A 14,576-nucleotide genomic window follows, 5' to 3' on the forward strand; every position below is an offset into this window, starting at 1 on the left:
CCTTGAGAAACAGATGTTACTCCGTAGTCGGTACGCGGTCGGTAGTTTAGGCTTCAGGTTCAGTATTTTCATTTCATTTGTATGCAGTCGACATTACAAGCTTCATTCTTTTGAGAATAGCAGTTTGGTTGTTGAATTGTTACAAAAATCATGGCAGGTGAGTGTCAAGTTACTTTTTAATTCAGTCTAAATAAATTTTAACTAATTATCCACCTAATTTATCTTATTAGTAAAATTGTTGCCGGTATCTCGTATCTCATTTTAGCCGCTACATAAAACTGGTTTCCGAAAGGACTTGCGTACGTGAGAATCTCTACTTGCGGCATGGAGTTGGCAAGATAAGATTTTATGAGAAAAAAATCATTTTAACATCTACCGACTTTTTATCATCTGATTTACCGTGCACTATTCATTTCAATAATTCTAATATTAAATAGTCATCTTTTTCTTAATTTTATTGTATCATACCAATTTGATTCTGTAGGAATACCTGCTTTTTCCTCATTAGTACCTTGTTGAAGGGTATTCAATACTTGTTTTCCATTTCATATTATAATTATGTTACAGGAAAGAAAACTTGACTCAATATACCACTTTGCCCTGATAGAGGAAGAAATACTACTTTACATGGTTCTCCACTTCTGCCATTGGAACTTTCATAAACAAGATGATAAAGCACAGTAGGCTATTTTACTTTCTATATGAATATTTATATAACTCACCTTCACAGAATCCATTACCCGGCTAGGGAGCTAGAGGTTAGGGCTGATATGGGGATCATAGGTACCCTAAGAAAATATGTTTTCTTTTTCTCTCCCCTCTCTCTTTCTTTTCTGTCTCCCTCTTTTCCATATGATGAGAAGCTTAAATGATCAGGATATCAATATTTTAAGTAAGTTCTATTATGTACCAATGCCTAGATCAAGGACCAGGCATTCCTGGATCGATAGCTATCTATCATAGATTACTGTAGCCTATCTATAAATTTCAGCTTAAGTGTTAATTCTGATTTTAATGAATTTTTAGGTCATTTTTGGCATTAAAATTCAAACTAATTATTCAAAACTAATTCATTTTTTCAGGATCAAACCCATTCCAGAAGTATCTGAAAACTCTGACGGTAGGCAGTAAGGAGTACAAATATTTTGACTTGCCAGCTCTTGGAAGTCAATATGGTAATATATCTAATACCATAATAGATAAAGTATTGATAAGATACTCTTATGAATACCACAATAGATAATAAGTATTTAACCATTACAAGATCACCCATCACATCATAAATGTGATTGTGATATAATATGTTATGTACATTATATTATAGTGTATCGCTCTTGCTTATGCTTATCACCACTATCTTCACATAGCAAAAAATTGTTCCTATGATTATGGGATTTTCCTTGATTGTTTAGGTAGAAATAAACTGGATGTATCCATGGTATTTGACAGTTATATTGATTTAAATTATGTACTATGGTAGAAATATTTAATAGCATATTTAGATAAGAATCCAGATAAATCTGTAGATGTATCCAAATTAGAAGCTGCTTTCATTAACAACATGAACTGCTCATTCGTTTACGATGGTAATGCTACTAGTTACATTCAATTAGAAAGTTGAGCTATAAAGAGAAAAGAATAGAAAACTCAACTATAATCAAATTCTTTAATATGAAAAAGTATATGACTGAACTGTGGTATGATAAGAGGAAAATAACGATTGAATATGAAGAAGATAAGAACTGATCTACCAATAGACTTTGAACTCAATGATTCATTCGGGATGTCCACTCTTCATCATTTTCATAATTTATTCTCTGTCAATGTGTTTTACAATTTAAAACCAATGGTCGTTTCTTATCTTGAGTAAGGTGTCACTAACCAACTTAAAAAATGACTTTGCATATTCCTGGACAAAACATTATTGTTAGATGCCTTACTGTATCCATCTGATTCCAAAGCTCATTTCAGAATCTCTTATGATATTATTATAAAATATGATATGATTTTTTTCTTCATTTTCCAGTAATACCAATTTATTACGGTACTGTATTTCAATATGAATTTCGTTTTTCATCGTATATTCTTATTTTACTTAATATTATCTCACGTTTTGAATCAATTGAATGAGAAACAGTATTATGTTTAAACTTGAACGTTCTTTTTTGTCCTAAAACTATTATAAAAGAAAAAAAAGTTTTATATACAATACAGCATATAGCTTATTATGTTTAAAATTTGACTATTTGATTCAAGAACTTTCCAATAAGAAAGTATATACTTTCACTCTATATAGTCTCAATAATAGCATTAAATCCTGGAGGGGTTTTAAGTTATTGGAGAGAATATATTGGTGAAACCATTCACGTTCTGGTTGTTGAGAAATAATACAAATTGAAGAGTTTCTTCTTCTTAGAAGGCCATTAATAATATAACTTGTAATTTCACTTGAACAGTAGGCCTAGATTTCACTTATACTTATTTCAATTCACCAGGATTACCTTGTTTGGCTTTTCTTACATCTTGTTCAAATTCCATTCTTTTCCATTTAATCTTGCTTGGTTTTTTATTCTTAAATAAATTGTATCCTCCCAGTCCTACTCGTATTCATACTCCTGTTCCGTATTACATTGGGACACCAGTTGTGTTTGTGTGTAAATCAAGTTGGGACACCAGTTGAACACGCAACAAGAACTAATGCTTTGCAACTTGTTTGGACACTTGGTATCCCAGCCCGGTGTTCTTATGTAAAACATACGGGTCTTATGAATTTGTTTTTCTCACTCAGCCACCTGCTTCTAGACCTAATCTTTAATACGTATTTAATAATGGACATGGCCAAGAACAATCCAATGCAAAACACTAAAGTAAAATACAATGCAAGTCAACAGAATTCAATTCAAATAAAAATGATCTCAAAACTATTGATAGAACACTACTGGGATTTGCTAATGTGTTATGTTGAGTGTGGTTTTATTGTGAACAGTTAGTGTTATTTTGAACAGTTATTCATGAAAAATCAAGAACAGTTAATGTTATTTTATATTGTTTCTAGATGAGAAGTGGTGAATCAAGCTATATTCAATAGAGTTGATAACATATTTATTACTACACAACTAATCTTAATACAAACACAATTATCCAAAACAGAACTCAACGCTACTCAAATTTACAGTGTGGTAGTATCATCAAATTGAGTTGTTATTTGTTATATTTTATAGCGTTGTTATGAGTTAATCCACTTCCATCTCTAGTGGAATTCCCTGGTCTAAATAGAAATGTTGTATGACAAGTTTGAATAGGCTGGTCAGCCTGAGTTAAAAGTATGTAAACTTCAAGGAAACAGGTTGAAATACAATAATAATTTGATTGTATGGGAAGAGATGCAATTTATTTCTCCATATTAAAAAAAAACTTTATGCTGTCAATATATTACTACCACTATATAGTGGTATTGAGAACATAAATGTCTTATTCTTTTAATTAAGGTTGAAATACAATGAGAATACAAGCCGAACCTAGTATTATCATAGTTGCCACCTCCTTGTCTAGAAAAAAAATTCTGCTAGAGATAGATATGGACAACCTCAATATTAAATTTATCCAAATTGAGTTGAAAAAAACTCAATGAAACACAACTCAATTAGCATTTTTATTCTAATCAAACTTCAAAAAAACTACCGAAGAAAATAAAATATTTTAATAGGGCTACTTGAACTGTTAATAAAAATAACATAGTACCTTTTTTACTTTCCTTACCCTATTACCATAATAAGAAAAGTATTGCTTTCCGAAAAAATTAAGGTACCCCAATTTCTAAATTTCTATACGTTTCAAGGTCCCCTGAGTCCAAAAAAGTGGTTTTTGGGTATCGGCCTGTGTGTGTGCGTCTGTGTACACGATATCTCATCTCCCAATTAACAGAATGACTTGAAATTTTGAACTTGAGGTCCTTACACTATAAGGATCCGACACGAACAATTTCAATCAAATGAAATTCAAGATGGCGGCTAAAATGGCAAAAATGTTGTCAAAAACAGGGTTTTTCGCGATTTTATCGAAAACGGCTCCAACGATTTTGATCAAATTCATTCCTAAAAAAGTCATTGATAAGCTCTATCAACTGTTACAAGTCCCATATCTGTAAAAATTTCAGGAGCTCTGCCCAATCTATGCAAAGTTTGATTCCAGATTCCCAATTATCAGGCAGATACAATTTAAACAAAAAATTTCAAGTGAAAAGATTGAGCTTGAAAATCTCTACAATTAATGTTCAGTAACATTTTCACCTAAAATTGAAAATAAGCTCGAAGTTCGAGAAAATAAGAAATATTATTCAATTTGCAAACTGTTGGCAAGTGTTGATTCTATTAACTCATTCACTATGAAGAGATAGCAGATTTCATGTGTCTGCAGCGTTATTGTCCTGTCACCAGGCTTAGATCTTTAAATAGTAGACTTGAGATGCGCGAGAACACTAGCGTCAGTTGTTCAATTTTCATAACGGCAAGGAAAGTTGTGTGAGTGCGCCACACTAGATTTTTAGTAGTGTTTATATAAAAAAGTTTTATAAGAAAGTGTACTATGTTATTTATATATTAATTAAAATAATTTGAATTCATCTTTTTTCAGATAAGCTGCCCTACTCAATTCGGGTACTGCTGGAATCGGCGGTGAGGAACTGCGATAACTTCCAAGTGAGAGAGAGCGACGTGGACAATGTGTTAAACTGGAATCAAAGCAAGGCTATAGAGGGCGTCGAAATTGCTTTCAAACCGGCTCGTGTTATTCTACAGGTAAAATATAGTTCCTTTAATAGAACTAAACTTCGTTCTGAATTTGATTATTCATTGCTACATTTCCCTCAATCTGAAACCTTGACTCAATTCCTTGAAACTTTTGTTTTATCCTAACATAGCCTAGTTCTTGAAAAATGAAACAGCGAATGTCTCATTAGAACTATTACGGCTATTGTTAAATATAATTAATATGAACACTTACTGACCGCACTGAAAGCTAGATTCCACTCAATCACCGTTCTGACCCTTGACGGAAACAATATTTCAATACACCTGACATAAGCGCATGTTTTCTGAGAACTTTGAAGCTCTCTAGAACAGAATTAGGTTATTGAGGCGCCCTCGCATTCGGTGGGCATTTATGGCGTATTATATAATAAATAGTATTTATATAGTCCGTAGACACCTCACAGACTGCTGCTGTATTAAATGATTACAAGATTCAGTCCCGTGAACTGAAATATGTATTGTCTCAAGAGAGGTCTTGTTTGAAATGCTAGCAAACATACTTGAGAAAACAATACTTTATTATTCAGTATTGTCTTCTACAAAAATTTGAGATGAACAGAAATAGCCAACAATAAAAGTTGCAACACACTAGACAAACACTATTAAACACAATAGTGTAGTCCAAGTTATAATGATAGCCTAGTGAAGAAAGATGGGTGAACAGCGTTGCCAATTCTCTGCCTTCTATAGAGGATAGCTGATACCTGTGTTATATTTAGATACCTGTGTAACTGTTCATTCTTGTTTAAACTAATAAATTATATTTTATTCATCAACAAAATTCATTTTTCAATGATTATATATTCAATTTTCATATAAAATGAGATTAAACATTTTGTGAATTATATTTCTACATTGTTGAAATATGTATTTCTACATGTGGCAACGTTGCGGAGCTGGAAAAGGATAGTGCAATCTGCTTTGTCGAATGATAGACAAGGATAGCAACACCAACGTTAATCAGATACTGTCGTTATAACCTTGACCTCACTATAGGCATTGTGACGTGAGCAACTTTTGAACAATAGTATTGGGATCGCACCAGTGAGGTCTAGATAACAACCTACAGTGAAATTCACTTTTTAAAGTCAGCAACTGACTAGCATTAGTTTGCTATCCTTGTCTTCCATTAAACGAAGCAGAAGAATAGCTCTAGTGAGATCAACGTTATAATAGCAGTATTTGATTAGCTCTATCCTTTTCTAGCTTTTTGCTAAACTGTATGCAGGCTATGTAGAGATATAATGAACCATCATAACTTGAATCACAGATATATTTTATGTAATAGAATTATAATAATTATAATCAATATAATTTATTGTATTGTAGATGGCTGTGGTGAAAGAAAAGTGGCATCAATGCCTTCCTATTGTTTACTGTTTTGAACGTGCATGTAACATTCAACACTACAGAGAGATTTTTGTGGCTTTGTTTGAATTACTATCAAATAACTTATACTTGAGGAATACCTAATTATTCAGTTGTTCTCTACAATAATGTTAGTCCTATATCACTGAAATAGCCAAGTATAAGATTAGATACCAACATACCAAAAAAGTATTGCTACATATGCTGCGTCAAACTATTGCGATCCTTTCATTGAACACTAGATAACTTGCTTTCATAAAATTTGCATCTCTATGAGTTATCAGTGTGTAGAATGTGGATGGGGTTCCTTATCGTATCCCCAACACACTATTCTACAAGCTAAATAAAAGATGTAGGTACTTGTGATAACCCCCATTTTCCCATGTATTTTTTATTTGTTTTAGCTTATTTACCTTTATTATCTGAGATCACTCTGTTTAGTCTTATTAGGGCCATTCTGTATAAACAAGAGTCAAGGAAACAAAATAATTCTAGAAATACCGTAAAATCTCAAGGCTTCCTTGAAGAATGTTTGATGAATTTAGTTAATTTGTTGCAGGATTTGACAGGCGTAGCAGCCGTGGTGGATTTTGCGGCGATGCGAGATGCAGTGAAAGACCTGGGTGGAAATCCAGACAAGATCAACCCCATCTGTCCCTCGGATCTGGTCATTGATCACTCGGTGCAGGCTGATTTTGTCAGATCGTGAGTTCAGCAAATGAAACAATTTTGATCAGGATCTTATCACTTAGGACACTGGGAGACACATTGTGTGCGAGCGAATTGCGGGGTATTATTTGAAATCCTCTCCTGCTGATTCTTGGACCTGTGGTATCCCTAATGAAATGAGTGCCATAATAAGAGTTAGAACATATTGTAGCAGCGAAGGTAGAGTGGAGCTCTAATCGACGCTTCATTCTACCTTTGCCGCGCCACTGTTTTTTTGACGCGTTCTGCTACATGCATTATTGAGAACCTTCTCTGCTACCATCCCCGCTCCACTTTGTCAATCCTTAGCACTCATTGCACTAGAGACAGCACAAGTCCGAGAATCATCGTAGATGAATATTGGACTGAATTCTCGCTATAACACAAGGACAATACTTGTTTCTCACTGGAGTCCCTGTTTAATTAGGCTCGTATCACATTCAGCCACCAGGCTCGGTCACGAGTGAGTGGCAAGAAACCAACCATTGGCGGCATCATGTAAAGCATGCTGGGACACAAGTAGAGCACTAGTATTAGCTGCCGGGCGGGCGACCCTAGTGTAATGAACACCATGCCCCACAACCCAACCTGTTTGGACACTTTGCGACCGACTGGTTGCCGATACTAGTAGCTTAAACTCAAGTTTATATTCAGTTAACTGGCAAATTGTTGGTTGGTTTTCATGTAGCTAATTGTTGACCTAGTTCAAATACTCTACGCTTACAGTATCACTTTTGCTTATTTGCTTATTATTCAGTTTGGATCATTGTATTGAAGCAGGTGAATATTATGTGAATCTTCGTTATAGAAAACTTGAATTTTAAAATAAAGTATTATTTATTTGTACAGTATGTTTTTATATTATTTTCTCTCTTTTTTGTAATATTCTTATGTAATATGTATAATTATGTTGGTAATTTATGTATTATGTTATGTATACCTGCGCTCGAGGTCGCCTATGCAGTTGTATTTCTTTACATTTCAACATTGTTAATATTGTTGTTGTTATTGTTAATTATGTTACAAAATGTACTATTTATGTAAATATCTTTTGAGAATGACAATAAAGTATTATTTCTTAATTGGATTCGTCTTGAATCAGTACGGTATGCACTCTCCTCAACTGAGATGTAATGAAATGAAATAATTCTTTATTAGGCGGAGTTAGGACTTTTAAGTCCTCTCTACCACTCAACCTCAATGACTCAATGGAGATGTCTCTCTTCTTTATTGAGATTTATCTTACTGAATGTTTTTGGAAACTGTGAACTCAAATGATAATAATTTAGGCGATAGAATGGCTTTCACTCATCAAGTCCTAGGCTTTATTAAATAGAAAAGGCAATAACTTATACTTCGCGTATGGTTATTCTATGATTATAGCTCATGTCCTTTCAGTAGGTTTTATGTATTATCTGTATAGATCATTATTAGAAATAATCGATTCAATTTTGAATCTTGGAAACAGAATTTCCACATATTTAAATTGTGTATCACGTGAAAATAAATAAATTCTGCTTATTATGGGAAATATACTATTTGTGGGTGTGGGTTGAGTTTAGTGTGAGGCATTTAATTACTCAACTTCGTACATAGCACTTCTTGTATTAATAATCGTAAAGTGTGCTTACAAAATACTTTCGATTATCCAAATAGATATACAATAATATTCTTGTAAGAGGTAATATCTTGGAAACCTCTTAGCAATTGAGTGTTTCAATTCTATTTTAATGTGTTGATTCGAAATATCATTAATGTTTGATGTTTTTCAGTCAAGATGCTCTCAGCAAGAACGAAGCTCTTGAATTTGAAAGGAATATGGAACGGTTCACATTCCTGAAGGTATGATGAAAATAAAATAATTACGTATAAAACCATTATTTAAAAATAAAATATTATTGTCGGTGATCGAATTTGAGACCACAATCTCATGTATCATTTTATTAATCATTAATAGAACCTAGTTAGAGACTAACATAGAGAAAATATAGCATAAGAATATATCCCATGGTATAGGGCGTTTATGTTCGGAATTTCACTGTTAACTCAAACCGATAGTAATCTCGTAATCGGACAGAAAAATTTGCTCTCGCCTTTTTTTTAGATCATAAAATATTGAATTAAATGAGATCATTCGGAACTATCTATCTTCAATGAGTACTGAGTTATGATTTTTCAAAAATGACTGAAATTTGAAGGAAAAATCAATTTGATGAATTTCGGTTTTTGATCAACAATATGCTCCGATTGTTAACTATTGTTAATAGATGTAAATATTGTTACTAACAGATGTATAATTCAAAATCCCTCTGGGCGTATTTTTGTGCTCTACAATCTGAGATCAGGGAGAGCGCTCTATCTCAAAAGATTTCCAGCTACACCTGACAACAATGCTCCTTGTATCGTGAAAAACACCTAATTTTCAGCTTCAACCATCATCACCAACTACATTGTCTTCACATTGATATTTCGCACAATGACATGAGTTCATGTTCTATGAGAATCACCCGCAAGATGCACTTCATTTCAGTATTTCCTAGTGGAGAGGCACGCTCCAAAGGACACCTCAAGGATCAAAATTTCAAACACCTATAACGTTTGACACAATGCTCAGATTTCATCGTACTACACTTCATTCTTCTCGGCTCGTCAAGGCGGTCCAAAATCATGCATCATAAGTCAAATTCGGTCGAAAAATGGAAAATTTATTGTTGAGTGTACTTGAGCCCGTACTCCAATTCACAAAAAATTGCCAATTTCTATATTCAAAGCTGCATGTCTTGTGAAATATTTCGGATAACATTTCCAAATCAAGTGAGGATGCATGATTCTGGACCGCCTTGACGAGCCAAGAAGAATGAAGTGTAGTACGATGAAATCTGGGCATTGTGTCAAACGTTATAGGTGTTTGAAATTTTGATCCTTGAGGTGTCCTTAAGCGTGCCTCTCCACTAGGAAATACTGGAATGAAGTGCATCTAACGGGTGTGATTTTCATAGAACATTAAGTGTTTTACACAATACAAGGAGCATTGTTGTCAAGTGTACCTGGAAATCTATTTGAGATAGAGCGCTCTCCCTGATCTCAGATTGTAGAGCACAAAAATACACCCAGAGGGATTTTGAATTATACATCTAAATGTTAACAATCGGAGGATATTGTTGATCAAAAACTGAAATTCATCAAAATAGATTTTTCCTTCAAATTTCACTCATTTTTGAAAAATCATAACTCAGTACTCATTGGAGATAGATAGTTCCGAATGATCTCATTTTATTCAATATTTTATTATCTAAAAAAAAGGCGAGAGCAAATTTTTCTGTCCGATTACGAGATTTGGCAGAAATAGCTGAAAACTGGAAAATGAGCCTAAAATATGAGGTTTTTGGGCCACCCTGTATCTAGCACAAGGAAATTTTGTATGAAGAAATTGGCTCTGAACTTCTCTTATGTACCCAAATAATATATTAGAAAATCAGAACTACAATATAAATTGCAAGCACACCCCCTTTTTTATGTCTATATTGACTGGACTAACAGTAATAAAAGGCAGTAGTCAACTGTAATTTGCTGGAGTTGACAAAACATCAGCTTGAAATTTGGAACATGAACGACTTATAACATGGGATATCTTCTTATGCTATCTGTTCTCTATGTATTAGATTATGTAACCTAAATAGGTTGTGTAACCTATTCTATTTTGACTAGATAAGAATATTTGACTGATTGATAAGAATAAAGTATCATGAATATAAAGATTTCAATTTAAATTGGTATTCATCCGATCAGCTCGTGAGGGAAATTTCTACACTTGAAATCATGTAATGACTCAACGACTTACGTGAGGCCAGTGTATAAGATCATTCATCTATGTAATTAAACATCCTTCAGTACAAATCAATGAAAAATGAAAATGAGTTGTTCTTGAATTATTCGTAAAATATGAGAATTTTTGTTTTTGAAACAATTTTCTCTAATTGTATGAGATGGTGCACCATATTCTTTTGATTTATCAACTTTACACGTGTTTATCTGGAAATTAAATTCTTGTTCATCTTTTGATTTATCTATATTCGACTAAAATGTTTGGTTTGCGTTTCAGTGGGGCACGAAAGCGTTCCGCAACATGCTGATCGTGCCACCCGGCTCTGGCATCGTGCACCAGGTGAACCTGGAGTACTTGGCGAGGGTGGTGTTCACAGACGGCGAGGTGCTCTACCCTGACTCAGTGGTCGGCACAGACTCGCACACCACCATGATCAACGGCCTGGGTATTGTCGGATGGGGAGTTGGAGGTAAGCTTCGTAGAAGGAGCAAATTCATCCCAACAAGGCTGTGCTAAGGGAAAAACTGGTGATATTTCCCAAAGTTTTTCAATTTGTATACTATCAAACTATCAAAATAAAAAAGTATTCTCACGAAAACATTTTTTTCGATCATTACTTTTTGAGATATCATTGCCTAAAGTTTACATTTTTGGAACAGATCATTTCAAATTTGGTAAGAGATGAATCCATGAAATTTTTAGGATGGTATTGTTGATTGAATAAAACAAAAGTTTTATGATAATTAATTATTTTCAAATATCAATAGTTGAGAAAGTTATCCAATTTACCAAAAATAACTCAACTAATTAAGATATTTTTTCATTTTGATAGCTTGATGGTATACAAATCGAAAAACTTTGAAAAAAATCACCAGTAGAAAGGTTTTTTAGCCTTTGCACAGCCTCTCTTTGCTCTGCAGTGCAGGGTGGGCTTTGGCACCTCAACATGAACTATTTATTAGTCAAAAATCTGTTCTGATTCTTATCAAAGATTCAAATCCCCGATATAACCATGTCAAATATAAGCGATAATAGCTATTTATGTATTAAGAGCGTAATGCGCGACTTTATCGCTCGCGCAAAACAGTTATCATGCGACGCGAAGCGGAACGTGATAATTTTGCAAGAGCGATAAAGAAGCATTACGCGCGAATTACATACAATTTTTTTTTTCTACAACTGCACAAACCTGTTAAATCACTTATATCTGGCAGAGTTTATAATAATTCGTCTACTCTGATATCCATCATGGCTGTAGAATCGGTACAATTACCGACTCTTTAGGTTAAGATCTGACCAAGAGTGGTTTGTCTTTTGGCGAGCTGCTTATCATCAGCTGATCAGCGAGCGTAAAGAAACTCTTCTGTGCATGCGCGAATGATTTGCGAGCGTAAAGAAAATCTACTGCGCATGCGCAGATGGTTAGCGAGCGAAAAAGTAGATTCTCCTCAGAAATAAGCTGTTTTACGAGGAGAATTGAGTATGTAAATTCTTTCTTTACGCGCAGTTGTAGAAAAAAACATTATCTACCCCACTTTCAAAGATAATGATGAAGATATATTGATGAAGTATTTGTTCAAATTCATGAACAGTAATATATCTGACTGTGCATTGTTCACTTCGGTAGGCAGTGCTTGACGGCTCCACTGAGCTAAATAAAACTGAAGGGAGGCAGTAATTTGTTTATTTATAAATTTAATTAGAATATAAGCACAAATCCTATCACCTGCTTTGTGAAATCCTGACGCGTTTTAAGGCTCTAGACCCGAATCTCATCATAGATAGCGTAATTTGATACTCAAATAGAAATTATTACTGATGACTGTACACTGGATGACGATGGGGCTGCGTGCCTTGAAACGCTTTACATTCAAAACTTATTCACCTTCAAAATAAGTAAGGCTGATAAATGAATTTTGATACTACTTCAAAATATTATGCATCAATAATATTGCATTTGGGATAAACATTGCCAGACTTTTTCCCAATATTTGTTTGAACTTATAAAATTAATTCAATAAATAATAAAATTTCTAAAAACAGTATGAGACTAAAATATGAAACTGACCTTGTTGTACATTTTCTCGACCAGGAATCGAAGCAGAGGCAGTGATGCTGGGTCAAGCGATCACCATGCTGCTACCGGAAGTTGTTGGTTACAAAATTGTTGGCAAGCTCAACCAGTATGTTACATCTACTGATCTTGTACTTACCATTACAAAGGTATTTGCTTGTTATTTATTTCAAATGCATTCATTTTCCACAAGCAAAAGCATATCTGATTGGGAAATGCACACTTGGCTATGATGGAGAATGAGCTTATCTAATAAGTGGATTCTTAATACATTGTCATCAATAGAATAGTGCTACTTCAGTGACGAACAAAATTAATAGCTTTAAAGATGTCAATATCATCTTGTTTATTAGCACATAGACATTTGATGTGCATTTATTGAAGAGAATTTAATAAAATTGAATTTTATTAAATTTTAAATACATTACATGAAATAGTTTTAAATGCATTAAAATATCTTACAAGCGTAAGATATAAGTGTGTAAAATAAAAAAATAATATTAATATGAAGAAAATAATTAGTATAGATGAATAACTCCCCGCATGAACGATTAGTCCGCTTGCATGGAGGAGTCGCTTCTGAACAAATAAAATAATAATAAATTACTTGAAAAATTAAATAACATGTCAATATTATACTATTCCTACGATGATTTTTCAATATTACTTATAAGTTTATTTTCACACTCAATATAACGTGTAAGTTCTTTATATAAAAACGTTAGATGAAGCGAGTTATGGCTTGAGATTATATTATATCATATAATACTGTATTGTATCATATATAATACAGATATTTACATAATATAATTCCAGACAGGTTTTTGGTCGATCAATCATTGTGAAGCTTATAACTGTCTTAGCGGAGCTGGCTTCGAACATCACCTTTCCAACTAGAGAAAAATTGGTCTTGGCTAATATTGATTGCAATTAATGAGTTGTTTGATGTATTTAGATGAGAATTATACATGACTATAATATTTTGTTACATAAACTCAAACCATGATTGATTTTCAGGCATTGGAAAACTCTACCTAATTAGTCGATGAACTAGACCATAGAGCATAGCTCAAGCTAAAATGTATCCTGGCTCTGTGGCGTCCTATGTTTGATTTAGTTTTTAAATTTCGATTTTTCGTCAATCGTGTAATCCCGGATTGTCTTGAATCAACATGAAGTTCTTATTGATATATATTCTCAACAAGTAATTTTTTGAATCTCAAGATCATTCGGACCACAAATGATCCGAATTGAAAGTTCATTCAAATATCAACACTATAGTGTGTTAACATATCAAATAATTTCTTGGTTTAGATGGATTCAATTATAGTGATATTCGCTTTAGACTGTCGGCATTGGTGTTATTTGTAAGGAATGCTGACTGAAGTCAATCCATTCTTAAATGAAGATGAATGAACACCTCACCTAAACCAATGAATTCAATTCCCCAACATAATACGATTTTTCGAGTTCTCACTTTCGAATTTTATTCGGTCTGTTTGAATGTTCTACAATAACTTGAGAAATAATTGATCAATTATCTTCAAATTTTTATTCTTCAAACCTTTTTAAAGGTCAAGTTCGTTGGACAACAAAATTGACTCACTCCTTCGTCCTTTTTCAGGATATAATAGATAACATTGATTGAGTGCATAAGAAAAAAAATGTTTTGATTTATCGTTAAGTCAGCTGAAGAATTCATTGCATGCATTTACTACAGTTTTTCCATTCTTTTATGACATCAGCTGAGGCTATTTGGGAGCTATCACACAGTCTGTCCTTCATGCACTGA

At 33.4% G+C, this 14,576-nt stretch overlaps 1 protein-coding gene across 2 annotated transcripts in view; it reads left to right on the forward strand.

Moving 5' to 3' along the window:
* The first annotated feature begins 17 nt into the window (after positions 1–17).
* Positions 18–14,576, forward strand: part of LOC111044390 (cytoplasmic aconitate hydratase) — a 92,307-nt gene continuing 77,748 nt past the window's right edge. Inside the window, exons 1-7 of one of the 2 annotated variants that reach the window (XM_039425823.1) lie at positions 18–157; positions 1,083–1,175; positions 4,633–4,796; positions 6,736–6,881; positions 8,657–8,726; positions 10,987–11,179; positions 12,803–12,933. In XM_039425823.1, the coding sequence (XP_039281757.1) occupies positions 151–157; positions 1,083–1,175; positions 4,633–4,796; positions 6,736–6,881; positions 8,657–8,726; positions 10,987–11,179; positions 12,803–12,933 (804 nt within the window). In that variant the 5' untranslated portion in view covers positions 18–150. Of the gene's footprint in view, positions 158–652; positions 681–1,082; positions 1,176–4,632; positions 4,797–6,735; positions 6,882–8,656; positions 8,727–10,986; positions 11,180–12,802; positions 12,934–14,576 lie in introns of those variants that run through there. The other variant, XM_039425822.1, reaches the window with a different exon arrangement.

The sequence above is a fragment of the Nilaparvata lugens genome, chromosome 4 (genome assembly GCF_014356525.2).
Source record: "Nilaparvata lugens isolate BPH chromosome 4, ASM1435652v1, whole genome shotgun sequence".
NCBI lineage: Eukaryota > Metazoa > Arthropoda > Insecta > Hemiptera > Delphacidae > Nilaparvata > Nilaparvata lugens.